At 42.2% G+C, this 23,697-nt stretch overlaps 1 protein-coding gene across 1 annotated transcript; it reads right to left on the bottom strand.

The window, feature by feature from the left end:
• Positions 1-620: 620 nt before the first annotated feature.
• LOC118887381 (myosin-1-like) lies at positions 621-21,355 on the bottom strand. The gene is given in 42 exon segments (XM_036838177.1): positions 621-859; positions 1,657-1,752; positions 1,853-1,957; positions 2,042-2,212; positions 2,303-2,428; positions 2,763-3,006; positions 3,066-3,355; positions 3,757-3,872; positions 3,953-4,130; positions 4,414-4,597; positions 5,348-5,544; positions 5,707-5,825; positions 7,629-7,755; positions 8,362-8,751; positions 8,838-8,899; positions 8,902-8,927; positions 9,180-9,325; positions 9,408-9,584; positions 9,677-9,919; positions 12,063-12,312; positions 12,408-12,544; positions 12,633-12,756; positions 13,055-13,172; positions 13,253-13,340; positions 14,412-14,482; positions 14,577-14,883; positions 15,679-15,846; positions 15,965-16,104; positions 16,107-16,113; positions 16,204-16,322; positions 16,526-16,664; positions 16,818-16,921; positions 16,995-17,093; positions 17,749-17,812; positions 17,951-18,043; positions 18,130-18,244; positions 19,036-19,063; positions 20,495-20,512; positions 20,515-20,650; positions 20,764-20,907; positions 21,007-21,218; positions 21,319-21,355. Coding segments are annotated over 42 exon segments (5,868 nt in total). The 3' UTR covers positions 621-706.
• Positions 21,356-23,697: the final 2,342 nt, after the last annotated feature.

The raw sequence follows: 23,697 nt of genomic DNA on the forward strand, positions 1-23,697 counted from the left end.
GTCAGGTCTCAGCTTCTATCTCTGGCCTTCTCGGATGCCCTTTGCTCATGGAGCCTCTGCTTCAACTACTCTGAAATCTCATGCTTGTTTTCTCTTCTTAGAATGACCATGTCCTTTTCTCTTTCACATGATAACTATTTACTCATCTTTTAGGAGCTAATTCCATCTCCCTTGAGAAACCTTTCTGGATTCCCCAGGTTCACATCTCACTCTATGTTATTACCACACTTTGTTTTCATGCTTCTCTCAGAGTACGCATATTGTACCAGCATCTGTTTGAATTGCTATCACTTGCTGGCTTGAGCTCTTCAAAAGCAGGGATGGTTGTCATATCCTTGGTGCCAATTTCTGTACAGACACATTCTTGATACTCAATAAAACTGGTTGAATGGAATTGAGGATCCATTAACCACCATTGCATCCTCTTAGAGCACTTCATTTCATTTGCCTTCTATTAAAGTTGGTTCCCTGACCACATTCGTTTTTTGTCATTGTCTCTGACTGCACACAGTAGGAGCATAACAAATGTTGAATAAATGAATTAGTTCTAATAGCACTATTGAGCTTGTAATTAAGAGACACATGTATTTTTAGATTGCAAAATTCTCTGCAGATTTATTTCCTTGACATTACAATGACATATGACAGTGACAAAGAACTTCACATTTTGTGCCTTTCTTTGGTCACCTTTCAGCATTTGGATGAATTACTCTTCACCTATGACTTCTGTGTGAACCTCCCAGCTCTTCACCCGCCGCTTGTTGACCTGTGACTCGGCAATGTCAGCCCGTTCCTCGGCCTCTTCCAGCTCGTGCCGGATCTTGTGGAATTTGGCAAGGTTGACATTGGCTTGTTCCTCCTGAGAAAAGAAATGCATTTGAGAGAACAAGAAAATTTGACATTTTCTGATTCTTACTGCCTTTGTTACTAAGAGCAGCTATAGGATTTGCTTCATGAGTGAGAAAGCAAAAGGTTCTGTTCTTTGGTGATGTACCTATTTGGGGCAGGGCATCCCACATATTCACCTCTGTGTTGGTGGGCTTCATTCTCTCTCTGTTCATTCTCTCTTACTTGACTCTCTTCCTTACAAACTTAAGATGCTACAGTGACAACAGGGATATCAAAGTAGCAGGAATTTGAATCAACCTTGTTTCTGTGAAACAAACTTTAAAAAGTAGGCACTGTGGTAGTATTGGGTGTGGAGAACCTTAAGGAAGGTTTTAGAATTAACAGGATGAGAAAGATAACTGCAGCCAAATGGAAAAGAAATGTTCTGAGGTGGATTCATCATGAACTTAAATAAGGCTTAGATTCAGAGTGCTCGTTGGCACAGCCCCTGTGGGTGCTGGCAATTGCTGGGAGTAGAGTGCTCTAGTTAGGGAGGGAGGTGGGTTGTAACCAAGAAGCATTTCTATACTACCTTGTCTGGAAAACTGCTAGAGGTCTCAGAAGAAATGAACCTGAATCTCTAAGGCTCCAATAATTAGTGGTAAGATTTTTTTCATTCTAAATAAATACTCATTTTCAAACCTAATTTTGTATTCCCAATTTTGTGTTCTTTGCCTTAACGAAAGCCTCTTAAATTCTATGAGCTTTAGTCTCCACAAATCCTGGCCCTGCTCCTGAACCTTTCTCTCTCACTGGGGAGGTACTTACAGCCTCTTCAGCTTGTCTCTTATAAGCTTTAACTTTGGTTTGTAATTTGTTCACCAAGTCCTGTAGCCTGAGGACATTCTTGCGGTCCTCCTCAGTCTGGAATGAAAGAGGTAGCAAATAGTGTCATTGTTTGAAAACAACTCATTTTTATTTTCTTGAAAGCAGTAGGCTTGAATTATATGGAAAGGCTGGTCACCTAGTAAGTAAGTTCCTTCACTCTTCTCTCAGGTTTCCGAAGACCCTTGACAACCTCAACATTGCGCTTCTGTTCATTTTCAACCTCATTTTCAAGCTCCCTCACCTGGAAGAGGACAAAGGTGTTTAGCCACTTGGCTGTAACTAGCAGCATGAACAGGCTGGGAAGTGAACAGGCTGCGAGACCCACCCTGGCCTCCAGCTTCTGGATGTGCTTCTTGCCGCCCTTCAGGGCCAGCTGCTCAGCCTCGTCCAGGCGGCGCTGCAGGTCCTTCACCGTCTGCTCCAGGTTCTTCTTCATCCGCTCCAGGTGGGCGCTGGTGTCCTGCTCCTTCTTCAGCTCCTCGGCCATCATGGCCGCCTAATTAACAGTAACACAAAACCAGTAGAGAGAGCTGAGACAGCCCATCAAGATTCTAGCGTGACCACCCCCGTGTGGCCCTCTGCTCACGTCAGTGATGGCCTTCTCGGCCTTCTCTTCTGCGTTGTGAGCTTCCTGGATAATGTCCTCCATCTCTCCCTGGATTTGGGAGATGTCTGTCTCCAGCTTCTTTTTCGTGTTGATCAGGCTGGTGTTCTGTTTAAAATATCAAATTTAGAAATACTAAGTACATGAGAGCAAAATTACAATGTCCAATGTTCTAATGAACCCACAAACTAATTAATTAAGGTAACTAATTAGTATCCTTTCTTGTTCCATAAATTATCTGAGTTGACAATATACTTTTACAAGACAGTCAACTCTGAATGTCACAGTTCATATAAACAAAAATATTGTTAATCCAAAGATATTACATATTTTAAACTGTAACCTCCGTAAAACGTTATGCATAAATTTTAGATAGTACTAAGATTTGAGCAAGAATATCATTTTCAGTCCACTTTATTTTTTACTTTTATGTTATACTCACCTGGGTGTGCAGGAGCTGGACGCGCTCGCTGGCGTCCAGGAGCTCCTGCTCTGCCATCTTCCTGCTCCTCTCCGTCTGCTCCAGGGTGGCCCGCAGCCCCTCGATCTCAGCCTGCAGCAGGTTGGCTCTGCGCTCCACCATGGCCAGCTGCTCCTTCAGGTCCTCTTGGCCCCGGAGAGCATCATCCAGGTGGAGCTGGGTATCCTGTGGAATGAACGATCATTGAGACACCTTGTTCTCAGGGCTGCAGTCACCCCAACTGCCCTGGGACCATCTCCTGAGCCCATTTACCTTGAGGATGGCTTCCTGTAGTTCTTCAGGGCCTCAGCAGCCGTGCGGTTGGCATGGTTCAGCTGGATTTCCATTTCGTTGAGGTCTCCCTCCATCTTCTTCTTGAGCCTGATGGCATCATTTCTGCTCCGGATCTCAGCATCCAGCATGCTCTGCATGGTCTCCACGACTCTAATGTGGTTCCTCTTCAGCTGGTCAATTTCCTCATCCTTTTCAGCGATTTTCCTGTCAACTTCAGACTTGACTTGGTTCAACTCCAGCTGGATGCGCAGGGTCTTTCCCTCCACGTGTTCAAGAGATGCCTTAATGACAGCAAGGGGTGACATTAGCAGGGAACGGAAGTGCGTAGTATTCTAGAGATAGGAAATAGTTCCTACCTTTGTGCTGCTATAACGCATCTTTATTCCATTGTTACAGAAATTTCTGTGATGTGTTGTTGTTGGTTTTGTATAATTCTGTCTCCCCAGCTAGCTAATGCCCATGGGGGCAGGGCCCTTAACTTACTCATCTTTGTTTTCTCGGTGTCTAGCACACAGTTCCTGATGTCCGGTTACGTTAGTTGTATGCATGGTCAGTGTTCCATCCTCATATTTATTACCCAGAGTAAAAATTATTTTTCTTTTCTCTTGATTCACCTATTCTTGCATGTATTAGATCTTAATTCCTCTCAAAATGGTTTTAGAGTCTACAATAAAATGTCTACCTCTGCCTCTTCTAAAGCAGCCTGAATTTCAGACTTTTCTTGTTCCACTTGTTTCTTTATTTTCTCCAGTTCGTTTATACGTTTCCCTCCTTCTGCAATCTGCTCAGTGAGGTCAGCTGTTCGTGAAAAATAAAAATTTAAAAATGCATTCAGTGAGGGAAAACATTCTTTCAAATCTTTTGTTGAAGAAAAGGTAAAATGTACTCACGTTGCAAATTCTTGTTTTCCCGCTTCAAGGTTTCAAGTTGGTCTAAGGATTCCTCATAAGCATTCTTAACCTTGAACAGCTCTGTGCTGAGGGCGCGGGACTCCTTCTGGGAAGCTTCAAGTTCAGCACGAATTTCTTCATACTTCTGTTTCCATTCTGATAGGAGCTGAGGGGCAAGGAATGGTCAAGAAATTGGGTGGAGAAAGTTTGATGGGATGAAAACCATTTCTTCTGACAACTTTCAAACAGAGTTGAGATGATCGGGGACTGAAAACTAATTATGAATGAGAAGAGTAGAAACCACAGGAGTCCCCCCCTCCTCCCCACCTACTCATGGAGCAGGAGCTGCTGAGAAGAGCCCTCGGATGGTTTGAATAGGCACATGGAAGGTGGGAGGCTATCCTTAATCACATGTTGAATGCTGAGACAGAAACTGGTGCAGAAATTACCTTATCGAAGTTCCTTTGCTTTTTGTCCAGGGCTGCACAGGCGGCATTTGTCCTCTCCACATCAATCATGAGGTCCTCGACCTCATTCTGGAGCCGCTGCTTGGTCTTCTCAAGGGAAGCGCATTTGGCGTTCACAGCTTCTACGTGTTCCTCGGCATCTTTCAGACGCTGGGCCAGCTTCTTCCTAAAAAGTGAAATAAGGACAATAGAAGTGAATGGTCACTCAGAAACTCTTCTAAGGCATCCACCAAAACATTATAATTCCTATCTGGCTCTACATTATTCACAGAATAAATGACTAGATCTCTCCTTAAACTTTCTCTTGAATGAGCAGGTCCCTTCCTTAAACTTTCTGTTGAATAAGAGTCTCCCTCTTAAGTTCAGTCTTGAACTTTTGATTGCATTGACTATTTAGATCTTTAATAACAATATGTGTTATTTCTTATTACAGAGCTTAATGTCTACTTTTTAGTCTTTAACGCTGTATTCTTTTTTCCTCTACAAATAACCGTGTTTTTACATCTCAAAAGGGGGAGCTGTGCTTTAAAGTCTGATTATTTTTCTCTTACATATCTGTCACCCTGGACCGATTTTTCCATTAATGGCTAAGAGGGCGGAGCAGCACGGGAGAGTATAATTGACTCTTATTCTACCTACACCTGTATGGATAGGATGATGTCAGAAGTTCCCCTTTTAAAAAATAATCATTCAGCTTCCTCTTGCCTTATGTCCTTTTTCCTTCTACCCTCTAACTTAATTTCTTTCCCTAGACAACCTAGAGTATTTGTTTTTCTTGCTTAGGTTTATGTCATGCATGATTTTTCCTAGGTTTTTATTTGGGGAGCAATGGACATTTGCCCATGTGGTATTTAATATCAGGTGCACTTTGATTGTTAACAGAGCTATTTTCATTTTAGGTAATTCTAGAACATACTTGGCCTCCTCCAGCTCCTCTGTGCGCTGGATGGCATCCATCTCATATTTGATCCTCCACTGGGCCACCTCAATGTTGGCCTTGGACATTGACCTCTGCAGCTCAGCCGTGGCTTCCTGCTCCTCCTCATACTGTTCCCGCAGCAGGTCACAGTCGTGGCGGGAGGACTGCAGGGCGTGGGCCAGGGCGTTCTTGGCCTGAGAACATAGAGATTGGTAACTTAATTTTATATCTTTAAAGTGATGTTTAGTCCCTAAGCTCCTGTAGGCCGCCAGAAGAAAATCTGTAGAAGTAAGCAGAAAACAATCTCAAAAGCAAGGAAAATGACAGAAACAACAACAGCTGTGAGTAGGGCTAACCTTTATCTCCTCTTCAAGCTGCCTTTTCAGTTCTTCTGTCTGTTGTGTGAATGCTTGTTTGCCCCTCGAGAGCTGAGAAACTAATGAGTCCTTTACATCTAGCTGGCGTGAGTATTCACCTATAAGGATCAAGAGCCAGAAAACTCAACCTTACTTTGGAAATTAAAACTCTAAATTACAAACGGGAGCAGGGAAAGGGAGCTGGGTCTGAAACATGATGGAGAGTGTGGATTTTAGCAAACCACCAATTTCCACTTCAACCCTGGTGAGGACGTCTATGTGAAAATGAGAAGTAGGGAAGACATTGAGGCAGATTACATGCTTCTGAACAACACAAAAGATTTGGGGAGATATTTCAAACTATTTGATCACAGTAGAAATTGGTGAAGAAATATGTGAAAAAAAATGTAAATCAAACTAACAAAAAATATTCCAGTGTTTTTTGTGTAAGGCAACAGTGTTGTACTAGTTTACCTTTCACTGAAACTTGATTGAAACCGAATTTATTCTTTGGAAAATAGGAGACTTTGAGCAGTTCCCTCTGAAATGATGTTCGAAGGAAAATCCTGGAAGAATTTTTATATTAAGAAACAATCAAGTGTCTTTCCACCCCAAGGACGAGTTGGTTTGTGGATAACTAATCAGTCCTTAAACTAAGTGGCATTTAAATTTGTCTCCCATTCTTTAAGCACCATAATTCAGAAAATACACTATATAGTTGACCCTCGAACAATCGGGGTTAGGGGTTACGACCCTCTGTGCCGTTGCAAATCTGCTTATAACTTTACAGTCAGCCCTCTTTTTTCACATCCATGGATTTAGCCAACTGTGGATCACCTAGTACTGTAGTGCGTTTTTATAGAAAAAAAATCACATGTAAGTGGACCCACACTGTTCAAACCTGTGTTGTTCAAGGGTCAACTGTATTATGTTAAAAAGAGAGAAAACATTTCCAGCACCATTTTTGAACTGGTTACCTGGAAGCCTTATCTCTTTAACATTTAAGAAGAATCACAGCTTTCAATTTTTTTTTTTCATACCACTAAATTACTAGGAGTAAACATGTAATGAGGAAAAGAAACTACAGGGAGCATTCTGATTATTTGCGAATACAGTTTTTGTTTTTCATAAAGTGTACTTATCAACTGTATACCAATAATAAAAGCCTTACTTGAGCTTTGTTCTAGAAAGAACAATATTTGAATGAATATGAAAGAGTAAAGTGGTTCTCCAACAATTTGATCTACCTATTACCTTAATGGTCCAAATGACCCACAAAACAATTTCCATCTTGTTACCTCTCACCTGGGGAGGAGAACTTTGGTAGAAAGTTGGACAAGTTGATAGGGGGAGGAGTAAATGCAGAGACCCTCCAGTTTGGATAATCAAAAGTCTATGTACCTCACTTGAATGCTCCTGGCTGGATTGCGGTCCTGAATATTTCCCTACTTAACTGTGGTGCTACCGGCAATCGGCAAGACTTCAGGGGAAAGACTGGAGTAAGCGTTCTTGGACAGGTCATTTCATCACTACCATAATCCGACATCTTTAAAATGGGGATAACATTACACAGACTAATGAGGGTAAAAAGGTAATTAACTTGTGGAAGCACTTTGAAAAGCAAAAGTAAATACTGTCAGGATACACTTTTTTATTAGATAACTTTCAGATGAGAGTGAAATCTGCTTTAAAGTGTTAAAAAACAAAAGAGCCTGGGTCTCTATTTAAAAGAAAACAAACCCAAAACCAAAAAGACAGAAAGGAAGAAAGTAGTCCATGCTGGTGGTCAATAAGGTGTTCATAGGAGCGGCACCTCCCAGGGAGGTCATATGTGAGCTCAGGTAACTCAATGTAGAGTTTTTCAGCACCTGGATAGCCAAGATAAATGTATCATTCAAGGTCAACACTGGTGGATGGCCCACCTGATTCCGTCTGCAGGCGTGCTCTCTGAGCCGTCAGGTCATTGATCAGCTGCTGCTGCTCTTCCTCCTTTGCCTTAAGTTCACTCACTTGGTCTTCTAGAGCACGGCACATCTTTTCAAGGTTTCCCTGCATTCAAAAAGTGGTAAACGGCATCTTAAGCAAGTATTTGGACCATAGAAATTTGCAATAATCTAAGCATTCCATAGGAGCTGCGATACTCATTTATTTTGAGAATACACTACCTTTACAAAAAAAAACAACAACAACTGAGGCCTTAGTTTGTGATGGAAAGAGTAACAAGACACATAGTCTAAACCTACTGCCACGAAATTGCTTTGTGAAACTAAGCCTTTACTCAGTTGGCTTATCTGTGATATGAGAATAGTGACACTTGATGACTCAGCTCGTGAAACTTCTTTGAGAAGCAGATTATGTATTTGTGCTTAAGGGAAAAACAAAAAGCCTAATCAAGGTGAGACGTTTTAAAAATTTCGAAATACATCATTGAATTGTATTTTTTATTGGAAAGAACTTGAGTTTTCAGGATGCATATCCTTCGGGGACAGCTATTCTCCTGTAAAGAGGGAGCACGTGGCCCCATCACATGGGAGTTGCCCTTCCTGCGACCAGCCTCCTGCCATAGTCTCCTCCTGCCAGGTACTAGTGATTCTTGAAAGGCTCACTCACACCTGTCCTCCAGAAATCTCTTTCAGACTTAAATCATGATTGTACCTTGGCTTTGGAGACAGTCTGCATGTTGCTAGCAAGGTCATCAGTCTCCATCTTCAGCTCACTCTTCTCCTTCTCCAGCTTCTGCTTGACCCTCTGCAGGTTGTCAATCTGCTCCCCCAGCTCGGCCACACTGTCCGCGTGCTTCTTCCTCAGCGTGGCCGCCGTGGCCTCGTGCTGCAGGGTGGCCTCCTCCAGGTCCCTGCGCATTTTCTGGAGCTCGGCCTCCCGCTTCTTGTTCAACTCAATCTGGACCGAAGTGGCCCCGCCGGCCTCTTCCAGCCGCTCGCTGATCTCCTCCAGCTCCCGGGAGAGGTCTGAGCGCTGCTTCTCTGCTTTGGCGCGGGAGGCCTGCTCTGCCTCGATCTCCTCCTCCAGCTCCTCGATGCGGACCTGGCAGTGGGGAAAAGCTCAACGTTAGCTCCTTTGTGTTAGTATTTTGTCATGTTGAATGAGACTGATGGAAATCATGGACTTACCTGTAACTCCTTGATCTTCTTCTGCAGTTGAATGCCAAGTGCTTGTTCATCTTCAATCTTCTTTGCAGATGGCTCATTTCAAACTCTTTCCTGTTAGGAGAGCAACACATTAGCTCATACTCTGTCCTCTTGCCAGTCTTCTTCTCTATGTGTAACTGAACGTTTTTGTACTGCTGGTGTTGAGGAAGTGCTAAGTGCATGTTTTACAAGTCAGTACTGTACCATTTTCATTAAATACAAAAGTTAAAGATGTCATTATTTGTTTTTTTTCTGTGTGCTGTGAAGTAATATTTTTGAGATCCAGACAACGAGCAGGTTACAATTGAATTCTCTCATACTCACTTTTTGAGTTTTTCATCAAGTTGCTGCTTATCATTTTCTATATCCATTGTGGATTCTTGGGCCAATTTTAGGTCACCCTCCAGCTTCCCCTTGGCTCTCTGTAAGTCCATGCGCAGTTTCTTTTCTTGTTCCAGAGATCCTTCAAGCTAAATATAAATAATGTTGAGTCATAAGGCTTGCTTAGCTTCCCTTTGAAGAAAATAATTTCCTTGATAATCCTAGACTTGCGTCATCCACTTGCTGCTCTAGCTTGGCTTTAGCTTTGTTCAGGGTGTTCACTTTGTCCTCTTCTGCCTGCAGGTCATCCAGGGTCTGCTGGTGGGCCTCCTGGAGGGCCTTCTTTTCCCTGGTCAGCTTAGCTATGACTTCGTCCAGGCCTGCCATCTCTTCTGTGAGGCTTTTCACCTAGAAAGGTTAAGGAAGAGATTATCTCTGCTCTAAAGCAGCTTAGTTAGATGGCAGAGTCTCTGTATGCTGTATACAAATATATTTCATACCTTGTTCTCTGTGGCATGTTTCTCCTTCTCAACCTTGACCAGTGTCACCTGAAGGTCATCTATGTCTTTCTTCAGTTCTGAACATTCGTCCTCCAGTTTCCTTTTCCTGGCCGTCAGCTCAGCGTGGATCTGTTCCTCATTCTCAGCTCTCTCAGTCACTTTCTTGATCTTTGCCTCGAGCTGGATTTTGGTTTTGATCAGCTGGTTACATCTATCTTCTGCATCAGCCAATCTATCTGCTTCCTGAGAAGGGACAGTAGACACTTTTAGATCTTGTTCTGTGGACATTTTCAGATTTTATTAAGATTTTGAAACAAAACAAGTAAATTGTGCTTTAAAGCTTTAGGTTAATTTTTATTAGCTTTCCATCATTTAGGAAATATTTATTGGGCACCCCACTTATGGCACTGGAGATTTTTAAAAAAGGAATTGGTCATAATTCCTGATGAATTTATAATAAAATTATACTTATTAATGATGGGGTTCAGGATACACTATCCCAAAGTATGGTACCTTGGCATAATGAATATCTTAAGCTAGAGGAGTTTGAGAAAAGAGCAGAAATAGGAAGCCCACCCTGACCCATTCCCCTCACCCTTCTTCCCTGAAACAGGTCATAAAACTTCCATGTGGAAGGTCCCCTCCCTGTACTGGGAGGAAAGAAGACATTCTTATCACAAGAGGTGGGGAATTTAGGACTGAGAAGGCTGTGTAAACGAACCTTGTTAAACTAACCCTTATCTTCCTAGTTATTTCTTCATCACTTACTATCCCAGTCTAGACCCCTTTGTCTTGTCAATTCTTCACACATTTATCATTTCTTTGTCTAAAGGGTATAAAAGCTCCATGCTCTGGTCACTTCTTTAGGTCTTTATTCTCTTGTGAAAGCTCCCTTGCACACATAAAAATTAAATAATATTTGTTTGTTTTTCTCCTGTCAATCTACCTTTGTCAGTTTAATTTTCAGACCCAGCCAAGGAACCAAGAGGGTCAAGGAAATTTTTTTACTCCCCTGCATGATAACCTGTGTTTAATGTGTTGGTATATAATTTCAGTTAGTTTTCTTTATTTAATATTATTTTCCAGAAAAGTTTAGTATATGGAAAGCAAAGAAAATGATTGGGTATTTAGCAGAAAAGTGAATTAAAGGGGAGACACATGCTACAGTGACAGAGTGGGTGGAATTAATGGGAGCATGCGGAAGAACTAAGGGGAACGGAACATTTTAGAAGGTGGTGCAAGAGAAGTAGCAAACGTGTTTCTCAGGAGAAGAAATAGGAGTTGGAATATAAACCCTCTGAGGGCAGGGACTATGTCTCTTGCTCAAAGTTGTATCCCTAATGCTTGGAACTTCATGAAATATTTATTAAATGGGTAGTTGACAGAGTAATGTTGAAAAGAAGTCATATTATACTGAGAGGAGTATACTTAGATCAGTTATACTGATTATACTTGGATCATATTATACTGAGAGAAATTAACTTCCATACAATTATCTCTTGATTCTTGAAGGTGTGATGAACCCCTCCTCAATTTGGAAAACCTTTGTCTCCATAAACCACAAGGGAAGTCACAGTGCCAGCCTAGGTATTTATAATTCATTTTTCTTTAATTTTTCTAGTTATGTGTCTGAAACCTGTGCGCCCACTGGAACCAGTGCAGATTCCCTTCTGAATTCAGAGAACTGGAGAGTAGCTTTTAATGTTTCTGTTGTTGATTTCAGTGGTGGCAGCTGAAATTTTCTTGTCGTTTGGGTCACAGAAATGGATTAGACAGTGGTGTTGATCAAATATTTCTTCTCAAGCCTCTGGATATTTCTTGGGACATCAAAACAAGAACATCAGTACTATTTCTCATGCTTTGCCTAATTGACACTATTTATAGAAAGCATTGCCATTGTCTTTGCAATGATCTTATTCTTTCAGGTCCTAGAGACTTTCTCAAGATATAGTTGAGAGGGAAATTGCCAGGGGACCATAGATTTTAAAATTCAGAATATGGGTTTCGAGTTGATACGTTCTCATCATAAAGTCTCCTCGCTCTTCACTGTCAACATTGTTCTTTCTTCGTTGCTCTTACTTGCATTTTTCAGCAGGGAGAATCTTAGGGAACAAAGATCACTTTATTTACTGCCCATATTTTGCTAGGAGAAACAACAGGGGGAAAGGAAAAATGTTTTTATTTTTCCCTTGTCAACAGAAAGGAATCCTACCACAGAGCTTTTTAGTAATATTGTATATGAAATTTTATGGAACATTCTGAGGAGTTGTGAATTAAGAAAGATTGATAATCAGTCCGTTAATAAGGTGGAATTTAGTCTCTCCCCTAGCAACTGCTGAATCGAAATTCTAGCATCAGATTGCAAGCAATGGCTTCTGATACTCACAGATTGAACCTGGAGCTGCAGGTCATTTTTCTCTTGCATCAGAATTTCAATTTTCTCTTCAAGTTCTTTCAATTTTGCGCTTGACTGATCCAGCTTTTCTGTGGTCTCCTCATCACCTTTCGGGGTGGGCGTCTCCTCTGTCTTTGCACTCTTGAGGAGGACCTTGATTTTGAAATACAGCTTCATCCAGGGCCAGTCTTTCACATTCATGAAAACACGAATATTGTACTGGATACAGAAGATGGACTCTCTGTGATAGGAACAGAAATGTTCAAAGGCAGGTATAACAGGAAACAGAATGAAAAGGCCTAGGCTGATGGGGTTTAGTAACGTTTCCTATTTTACCTCTGCTCCTCCATCTTCTGGTACTCCACTCTTGCCAAGAACCCTCTGCACCTGGCCTGGGTTTGAATAACCAGCTGGGCCACCTTGTTCTCTCGCATCTCCTCTAGTACCCCCAGAAAGCCAGCTTTGAAAAAGACCTGTGCATGGGCAGAGTTGCAGATCAGAAACTTTACATAGACTCCAAAGGGACAGGCATAGTGTCTGGTGGGCCTTAGAGACTATTACCTTGGTTAGACCACATTTGTACTTGGTGTGGTCAATGTCGAGGGACCCAAGGAGCTTCTCAGAAGCATCCTTGCCGTCAGTGAATTGTCCTTCAGGGATTGCACTTGCATTTAATATCTTGTATCTGTTTGAGCCAAACAAATAAATGATACAGCTGTTGTCAGCAACAAGAAATCTTCCTGCCTCAGTATAGAAACAACTTAACTGTTGGGTAGTCTAACACAGATAAACAAGCAATCATATCTATCTCTTTATCTAGTCTTTGTATATTCAAAGGGTGTCAAACTTTTGGTATATCGATACGGAGTCTTTTAAATTCGTTGCTCTTCAATTTTAATAGAAGTTATAAAGGACAGGATCATTTCATTGAAAAATGAAATAACAAGAACCTTGTAAAATAATTCCCAGTGCGAAAGTCTGACCTGTATATGAAGTCTGCATGCAGGATTCTGCTTGGGAGCCCCTTACTGAAGACGCGGCTGCCTGCCAGCACACCGTTACACCTCAGCTGGTTCAGGACAAGCTCGTTATCCATGAACCCTAAAAAGAGATACATTGTCCATATAATAGTCTACTGAGCAGTCACACTAGAGCTTGTCTGGATATCAGAAGTGTCTTACCAGGGGTTTTGGTTACACTGGGGACGATGCACCGTACGAAGTGGGGGTGAGTGCTCCTCAGGCCAGTCATCAGCTTACCCACATTCTCCTGTGGAACCATATGAATATTTGGTTAAAAATGCACTGTTTTTGTACATTCATATTTATAGACATAATTATCATGATCCATGATACTGTTTTAATTTCGATGATTAGTATCCAGATTGAATTTGCAGAGGGTTATCGCTGGAAATATCTCTATTTTCCCTATCTTTGTGCCTTATAAACTCGCTGTTGAAGTGGTTATTCATTCCTGTTGAATTTCCTAGCGTATGTTATAAAGTTATGGCATTTTAATATATGGATATACTCTACCCATAATCTTTTGCCTAGATAATGTGGTCCGATTTACAAAAAACTCAAAATCTCCTTCCAGCTCTCCCATTTCTTTCTTTACCCAACTTTCAATTGTATCTGCTTCTCTAGCACATGCTTATTCCTTATAATTACATAGCTGTGTCTTCCTGCTGGTTTCATAGCAAGGGGCCTTTTAATGCCTTGTTCTGGGAATTGGCAGAAAACGGACAGTCATATTGCCAATGTGAGAGGTTTTCCACCCTATGGAAATCCTGATTTTTCAGAATAACTAGAACTTCAGTTATTCCAGATAGGATTGTCAAAAGATAAGTAAATTTTCCTTAAAAAGCTATTTCTTAATCACACCTGATTTCTTATTTTCTTCTTTAGATCAGCCTCCAAATCCTACCACTATTTTTCTATCCTCACCTTTCAGAATCTACTCATTTCAGTTTTATGCCAATATACACCTAAGCACCTACCCCATTTGGACGCTCCCAAAGAAAATCTCAGGTTTTGCTTAATCTTCTCCCAGAAGAAGCTTTTAAGTGTCAGATGACCTTATTTCCCGGCCCCAATATTGAATTTTACCATCTCATACTGACTCTGACCTCCTGGCACCTGTGTCTCCTATATACTGAGCTATCTCTTCCAAGCTACCCCACACCTTCCTGCGAGAGTCAATGCTACCACTACCTGCTGACCTGTCTCCTGGAGCCACATTTAGCTCTAGAATCCTTGCAAGATTATTTACCCTTCCCCACATAGTAAAGTAAAATTTAACTTCCTGAACCTAGTTAGAGAGAGAAAGTGAAGATTGTACCCTGAAGACAGCTGACACGGTCTGGAAAGAAGAACCCTTCTTCTTGCCGCCTTTCTTTGCACCGCCACCCTCTAAGGGGAAGAGAAATCACAAGCGCTCATAGTACAGGCTTTCTCTGCCTCAGTTTTATACATTAAGTAAAAGATTAATTCTGTTGATAATTACCTGCTTCAGATGTTTGCTCAGAGAAAAAGAAAGCCAGAATCTTCACTGTGGAATTCTGGTACAGCCCGACCACCGACTCGTTCAGGGGGTCCCTGTTCTTGTGCAGCCAGCCAGTGATGTTGCAGTTCGCGGTGCCGGCGTAGTGCACCAGGGAGGAGTGGGCCTCAGCCCTGCCTTTAACCGCCTTGGGCTTCAGGAAGCAGGGAGACTTTCCAAGATGCTGTTCATACAGCCTGTTCTTGAAGGAGGTGTCTGTGGCCTTGGGGAACATGCACTCCTCTTCCAGGATGGAGAAGATGCCCATAGGCTGAGAGAATGAAAAGAAATATGACACTTGAATTTTGTCTGCCTGTAGAAATAATGTGGAACACAATGATCCTATTTGAGTAAATTCGTCATTTCATTCTTTACAGTTAGTGAGAACTCATTTCTTTGGTCAGAAGTTGTTAAATCACAAATATTTATCAGGTACCTATCAAGATCCGGGTGTGGTGTTGGGCTCTGGGATATGATGGAGAGTAAGATAAACAAGGAAGGAGCTCTGGTGGAGTTTGTGTCTTTGCCCCAAAGGCCTTAGAGCAATATTTCTCCAGGTGTGACTTGCAGACGGGTTGTGTCAGAAGCACTTGGTAAAAATGCAGATATTCCAAGGCTCCACCCCACACTTTCCCAAAAGTATTGCTAGGAGTGAGATTAGGGAAATGTGCAGTTTTACTAAAAGTACTTGTGGCAAGTCTTTGACACTACTGAGAGCCTCTTCTTTAAAGCACTAGAAATTCCAATTTCAAATGCCAGCAGTGATGACTCCAAGGCTGACAAAGAGATAAGAAGGAAAACATGCTCTCGTCAGAGCTCTTTTATACGGAAAGATGGCTTAAGCATCGGGCTTGCATTGCACACTGTGGGGAAATGTAGAGTTCTGGACTCTCTAGAAAAGGTTCAGTCTCCTTTTACCAGAATACCTACCTTGGAGTTGGCAAAGGAATTTTCCTGATGTTAGTTACAAGTAGAAATCTCTTACCAGAGTATACAGCGAGTGTTATGATTTTCTTTTAAATACGGGTCAGCAGTGTGATCTGTGATCTGAGAAAGGGAAGCGAACCTTCTCGAGGATGTCAGCGCAGGCGTCCAGGTCCTTCCCAACGTCGATGAACGTCCACTCGATGCCCTCCTTCTTGTACTCCTGCTCCAGCACGCACACGTGGTGGTTGAAAAACTGTTGCAGTTTCTCGTTGGTGAAGTTGATGCACAGCTGCTCCAGGCTGTTGAACTGGGTATTTCGAATAGCAAAGAGTTTGAGTGAGTTTGGAAAATCCAGCGGAGACTCAGCAAAGCAGACACAAAGCGGACGGGTGCTTTGGGGCTTGTCATTGATGCCAACAACTCACATGAAAGATCTCAAAGCCAGCGATGTCCAAGACCCCGATGAAGAACTGCCTGGGCTGCTTGGTGTCCAGCTGCTGGTTGATGCGGGTGACCATCCACAGGAACATCTTCTCATAGACGGCTTTGGCCAGAGCGCCCACTCATTGTACACCTTCATAGGCAGAGTAATGATCGTTGCTGTTATTAAAGACGTGTCCTGAAGGCCTGGGAAGTGTGAGATTCACAGAGGTTGTGCCATTACCTGCTGCACACTCTGGCCTTTGGTGACATACTCATTGCCGACCTTGACCTTGGGGTAGCAGAGGGCTTGGAGCAGGTCAGCAGAGTTCAGACCCTGGAGAGAGGCAGCCTTTTCAGCAACTGCAGAGACACAATTCAGACATCCAACGTGACCTACTATGACCCCACAGCTCCTCGGGGCAGAGTAAGGACTGAATCATTCCTGTGTGGGGTTAAATTTGTATGTGGCCATCAGATGCTCAGGTGCAAAGGAGACATGGGTTTGGAGTGGGCTTATTTGCCTATATTCTCTCATTTAACCCAGTTGGAGGTTCATTTGGTACCTTCAGTGCCATCTGGCTCTGCTTGCTCCTCACACTGCTTTTGCTTGAATTTCATGTTCCCATAATGCGTTACTGCCCCCGTGAGCTTGAAGATGGACACTTTTTCCTCAGGATAGAAGCCCACGATGTCAATGGTGCTCTGCCAGGAGAGATGAGAGGGCAGAATTAGGGCACAAGACACTAACTTATTTAGAAGAACTTATACTGTATCCTTATTCACACCTACAGCAGGTTGTCATCGTCATTTCCATGCACAATGACTTATTTTTAAAAAACTGTATGTGTAACTTACATCTGTGGCCAACAGCTCTTCTGCGTCATTAATGCTAGTGACTTTGATCTCCCCTTGACTGACGAAGGCATAGTCATGTGGGTTGGTGGTGATCATGAGCATTTCTGGGTACATAGAATTCAGGGTGTATGTTTTACATTAGAAGGTGTGCTAATAAAAATTTAAGCTCTTTCATACCAACTAGTTCTGGCTTCTTGTTAGACCTGAGCTGATAAAATATATGGTAGCTTCTTTCTGCCTTTAGCTGGAAAGTGACTCTAGACTTCTCCAGAAGATCTGCGATGGAAAGTAGACATTGGATTAGAGGGAAAAATGATAAAGTGCCTGGAATGATTTTGGAACTTGGGGTCATAAGCTAAATCTCACTGGCCCCATGAGATTTCAGCTGAATGCTCCCGTGAGGTATCACATATTACGTCTCTACCACTGCGGTTGCTCTTGCCACCTCTAGAAGGAAACTGAAGTTGCCTGGCTCAACACATGTTCACTTCTCATACAGAAGATTCTTGACATTTCAAATATAATTGATTCTTGATAACCTGTTCCTCCTCAGGGTCTCTTCTCACTTTATAACAGAGGGGTTACTAAGGGCACCATTTATCAAGGCTCACACTAGGAAGAAATCACATACACTAAACCCAAGTTATATACCCCCAGTCTTAGTTTTTTCTTAGAAAAATTTGAAATTTCTTCTGAGGCTGGCATCCTTCAGATAAGCCCAGCAACTCCTGGCAATTTCTAGAGCACTGTTGGCTCCTGACTGAAGTGGGTGAAGCGCACTGTGGGCTCTGGTTAAGCCTGGCATTACCCACAGGCATGTTTGGCAGTGACTGGTGTTTCACAGGCTCCAGGCTCAGCAGGAGCTGTACGATGTTCCTCCCAACCGTCATTTGTCATTCTTGGATTCTATTTAGGAGGTCCTGTTACTCACATGTTTCAATATCAGCAGAAGCCAGCCTCCCCGTGCTAAGGAAGTGGATCCTGATGAATTTACCCTTGCAAGTGAAAAAGATGATGTTATATACAAAACTGTTAGCACACGAGTAACAAGAGCTTGAATTAATAACTCAGACAGCCTTCTCTGGCATTTGAGAGGACACCTGAGAAAACCCTTCTGTGAGCCACAGACTTACAAAGCGAGAGGAGTTGTCATTCTTCACGGTCTTGGCGTTGCCACAGGCCTCCAGCGGGGGGTTGGCATTCATGATTTGATCTTCCAGACTCCCCTGCAAAGGCAAGAGCAGTCCTCACATGTGGGGCTCGGGAGTTTCTTACTTGACAGCTTGAATTCTGACGTGGCAATCAGACCCACCTGCATTTTGCCAGGAGTAGGTTCCTCCTTCCTCTTCTCCCCAGTGACTGCAGTTGTTGCAAAGTACTGGATCACACGCTTCGTGTTCACAGTCTTCCCAGCCCCGGATTCTCCGCTGTCAAGCAGGGATCAAATATGTGTGAGAAATTAAGCTCTGTGACAAAGGAAACTACTTCCTCTATTAGCATTTACTGTCTTATGCGCCTGTCTTTATATGTCTTTGTCAGAGTGCCCTAGATCTTTCTCTTCAGGCCACATTTAGCCCATATTATTTCTGTTGCTTTGCACTGATAAGCATCTGAGGCAGTCGATCATTAATCATGTAGCACTTATTTCTTGAGTGCTTAAAATGTGTCAGGCTCTCTTCTAGGTGCTGAGGCCGGGCTTCAGGGGTCCGAGGAGCAGCTCCTCAAGCACTATGTAGTAAATGAAACAATTAGTAAGAAACTCTCTGAAGCAAAGCAACTCTCTGAAGAACATTAAAGTGTTCTTCAGCTTCCTTAGACTAAAGATATTCCCAAGTTAGGTCTTTGAAGGAATAGACAGTCCTCAAGTAGGCCTTGGAAATGACCCACTGGTAACATCCGCAAAGTGCCCAGACTTCAGAAGGTGTGTGCTCACTCTCCAGTACTGGGCTCTGGCCGTGTGTGGACATGGTGCTTTATATCTCCCAATCCCTGGAAAGCTCTGGAACTTTTAAGACTGGACTAGCGAACGATGTAATTTGGGACATTGTTATTTTATATTTGGATGCAATCTGAGCCCTATAATAAGTGATAGCAATATTTAGTTCCATGCTGATTATGCCATTGCTTTAGTATGGGGCGTGAACTAATTTCTTCTTTTGGATTGTGATTTTCCCAGTGAAAATAAAATAGGAATAAGTCTCAGAATAATAATACATACGTGATTAAGATAGACTGATTCTCTCCATCTAGAAGAAAGACAGTGGACAGTCAGCATATCTACTAGTTACACAAACAAAACTATCTATAGGGAAACACTGAGGGCATTGAGTGTAAGTGTCGCATTGAGTGTAAGTGTCGCATTCAGTGGAGTTTTTCCGTACGTTATTGTAAAGTTACACGTGGTGTTGTTATTATGTCTCGTAAGCTGGGGAAGAGAAACGTTAAAATGTGTCGTATTTTAGACTCCTTACGCCCCACAGAAAGTGTGTCCTTCTGGTTTAAAAGAAAGAGCAATCCTTTCCAGAGACACGTTCCCTAGTTGTCATCTGTAGGTTCCAGCGGCCTGCTCTTTGCTGATGAATGCATATAACTGAAAAATGCACAATATGCTAAGGATTTGGACTGTATTTCATAGTTCCAAATAGTGTTAATCAGGCCAAGATTGAGATTTAGTTTCTAAATGGATCAATTACACACACACAAGCACGCACACACACACGCGCGTGCACACACACATACACACACACACATCTCTGTCTCAAGGTCCCAGACTGCAACCCTAATTCTGATCAGACTCCCAAAAGCATGCTATTGGGTCAAAGAAAGATCAGGTAAGAGAGGGTGCCTCAATCAGAATAAAGTTCTTTTTTTTTTTTTTAAGTATTTGTTTATTTATTTATTTATGGCTGTGTTGGGTCTTCGTTTCTGTGCGAGGGCTTTCTCTAGTTGTGGCAAGCGGGGGCCACTCTTCATCGCGGTGCGTGGGCCTCTCACTAACGCGGCCTCTCTTGTTGCGGAGCACAGGCTCCAGACGCGCAGGCTCAGTAATTGTGGCTCACGGGCCTAGCTGCCTTGCGGCATGTGGGATCTTCCCAGACCAGGGCTTGAACCCGTGTCCCCTGCATTGGCAGGCAGATTCTCAACCACTGCGCCACCAGGGAAGCCCAGAATAAAGTTCTTTTAAGGGGGGACAGTGACAACTTCCTTTTGAATGCAGTGTCCCCGAATACCATTTTCATTCAGAGAGAGGCTATTTTCTCTGAAATGGGTTCTGATGACTTTAAAGACGTAACAATACTTCTTAAAGTATCTAATTCAAAATCAACAGGAAACTTAGGTACTAAAATGATTGAGCATATATTTTTCATTTCTATTCAGACAATACTATTCAGCTGTTAATTTAACCTTTTTTGTTACTTAAATATCTAAAATCATGTATGTCTAAGCAAGGAGACTGTAAACGAACTTATTAGGGTTGGAGTAGTAGCATAGTCTGGTAAAATCGTGGAGGTAGAATCAGGAGAACTGAGTTTTAATCCCCACTTGACAACGTGTACCTCTCTGTGCTTTAGTCACCTCTTGTGTGCGACTAGTATTTCTAAAGGTCTTTTTAACGTCTCCATTTTGTGATTATAGGTGGTGGAATAATTTGTATGAAAAACAGTCAAGCCACTCACCAGTCAGCATGAACTGATGGCATTGTCTGACATGGAGAAGATGTGGGGCGGGGCCTCCTGGCGCTTTTTGCCTCTGTCGGCAACCACCACCTCTGGGTTGTACACTGGCAGCCACTTGTAGGGGTTGACGGTGACACAGAAGAGGCCTGAGTAGGACTGCACCGTAAAGGAAAAAAAGGAAGATAATTATTTCACGGGGACCTTCATAACATACTATTTTTCAAAATATTAACCACCTGCATGAGCAGAGGCTGTGAGAACAAACTCACGTAGATCATCCAGGCTGCATAACGCTCTTTGAGGTTGTACAGCACTGCTGGCTCGTGCAGGTGGGTCATCATGACCATGTCCTCGATCTTGTCAAATTTGGGAGGGTTCATGGGGAAGACTTCGTCTTCTTTCACAGTTACTATCTGTCAAGTCAAGTAAGAGAAGCCAGGTCGACAAAGGAGTGTCAGCTCCCCTAACTGGCAATGGGGCCCAGTCTAATCCCCTCCAGATGTTTTACTCACATCCCCAGCTTCAGTCTTGGCTGTCACCTTCCCTCCTTCTGTACTCTGCAGGGTTGCTTTCACATAGGACTCCTTAGGGTCTACCACGTAGTTTGTGTTCTTGGCATCAAAAGGCCTATTCTGGGCCTCCGTGTGCTGCTTTTCAGGCATTCGGAGGTAAGGAGCAGCCTCCCCAGAAATGGCCATCTCAGCGTCAGAACTCACGGCTGTGGCTTATTGATGGCAGCCAAATCAAAGACACTGCCTGGCAGAGGAAGGAAAGACATTATAGAAAACCAGCAACTGGACCATTTGATTCATGTTAAAAAAAACCCACGACATTATTCCTTGACAAGTTGAGCGCTAGCATCTTGTTGGGTATGGTCAACTCCGTGGCTTGGCTGGAGGTGAAATGTCAGTCTCCGTGTTCTGTGCCAGTGGTGATAGATACTTATTCTTGCATTTGGAAAGAGACCATTGTTTCTGGCTCATCTACTATATGATACTGTAGCTCCTTTCTCTGTTTCATTTGCATATTAATCTTAAGAAGCCTCCTATCATCAGCTTATACAGAGCACCATGCTAAGATGACTGCAGGATTTCTCCAGCTCTTTCATTTGTAGTTCTTATCTTCCAGTTGGATTATAAGCACCTTGCAGACAGGGAGTGTTTTCCTTCTACGGCACCCTTCACACCTCTTAGAACACATGCTGGGTGTGGGGAAGGACCAAAGTTGGCTTTATAAGTTAAAACATCAATAGAAATACGTTGCTAAAGTTATAGGAACTGTTTAGTACCTGGTGAAAACCTTTTCATTATAGATTTGGGATTTACAAGGACTACCTAATAAAGGAAAGCAGAAATGTGAGGAGCCTTGTTTTGCATTGTTCAGTTAAAAATATCCTGTTTTACATCAACTTCTCTTGTTCCTGTGTCATAATTTTGACAAACTCAGTTTCTTCACCTCTCTTTAGTATTTCTCAAAGGCATTATAAAATGTTATTACCTATGTTTTCTTGCTTTATTACTAGTATTCTCATAAAACTTTCAGAAAACTTTTTCTTTTCAAGATCTGTCTCCTGCCACTTTAACATTCGTCAATCCTGTGAATAATGATCATATATAAACTATTTTATAATAAAGATATCTTTTTTTTAAACATCTCTATTGGAGTATAATTGCTTTACAATGGTGTGTTAGTTTCTGCTGTATAACAAAGTCAATCAGCTATACATATACACATATCCCCACATCCCCTCCCGCTTGCATCTCCCTCCCTCCCACCCTCCCTATCCCACCCCTCTAAGTGGTCACAAAGCACCGAGCTGATCTCCCTGTGCTATGCGGCTGCTTCCCACCAGCTATCTATTTTACGTTAGGTTGTGTATATATGTCCATGCCACTCTCTCACTTCGTCCCAGCTTACCCTTCCTCCTCCCCGTGTCCTCAAGTCCATTCTCTACGTCTGCGTCTTTATTCCTGTCCTGCCCCTAGGTTCTTCAGAACCATTGTTTTTTTGTTTTGTTTTTTTTAGATTCCATATATATGTGTTAGCATACGGTATTTGTTTTTCTCTTTCTGACTTACTTCACTCTGTGTGACAGACTCTAGGTCCATCCACCTCACTACAAATAACTCAATTTCGTTTCTTTTTATGGCTGAGTAATATTTCATTGTATGTATGTGCCACATCTTCTTTATCCATTCATCTGTCGATGGACACTTAGGTTGCTTCCCTGTCCTGGCTATTGTAAATAGTGCTGCAATGAACATTGTGGTACATATCTCTTTTTGAATTATGGTTTTCTTAGGGTGTATGCCCAGTAGTGGGATTGCTGGGTCATATGGTAGTTCTATTTTTAGTTTTTTAAGGAACCTCCATACTGTTTAAAAAGATATCTTTTCAAGGAAAACTCAAAAGCACTTGGGTAATCTTCTCAACATTTTTCTGTTCAAACTACAGTGATTTGGATAGCACAGTTAAAATCCTTTATCTTGCTAAAAATGCTCACATTTTTCATATTATATTTTTTTAAATGTCCATTTTACAGAGTGTGAAACAATATGCAGATTTCAGCCACTTTTCCAAGGCAAGGATTCAATCCATTCTATTAATCCATTTAGACAGCATCTCAAGGTTTTTTATGTTATATACAGTGGAGAGTAAAAGCTGTGTATAGGAAATTTATTGGTTTGGCCAAAAAGTTTGTTCAGGCTTTTCCATTAAGATGTTACGGAAAAAAACACGAACGAACTTTTTGGCCAACCCAATACATTTTTTCTGTAAATGAACAGCAACACTGTGAAATGTTGTATTGCATGTTGTAATTCAATTATTTAAAATACAAACTGCAATGCTGGAAATGGAAAAAATTGTACCTAAAAACTCCTAAAGATTCTGAGAAAGCATTTCATTTATTGCAAAAGATATAAATTAATGAGAACCAGTTTCTAAAGTCTCCCTCAGACTTTTTCAAGGGAAGCATGAACAGCCATGAAATTGAAATGCTTTTATTTTATAACCTCCACCCCCCCACCCCCACCCCCCGCCCCCGACCTCTCTCCAAGCCACTGCAGATTTCCTGCTCCCTGCGAGGAATGAGAAAAATCAGTATCTTACCTTAGAGATGCAACCTTGAAGTGGGTCAGAACTGTAAGAAAAAGAGCAAAGTTCTTCGTATTAAATGCTAACAATTCCCAGTAATAGCATGA

This window comes from Balaenoptera musculus, chromosome 20 (assembly GCF_009873245.2).
Source record: "Balaenoptera musculus isolate JJ_BM4_2016_0621 chromosome 20, mBalMus1.pri.v3, whole genome shotgun sequence".
Taxonomy (NCBI): domain Eukaryota; kingdom Metazoa; phylum Chordata; class Mammalia; order Artiodactyla; family Balaenopteridae; genus Balaenoptera; species Balaenoptera musculus.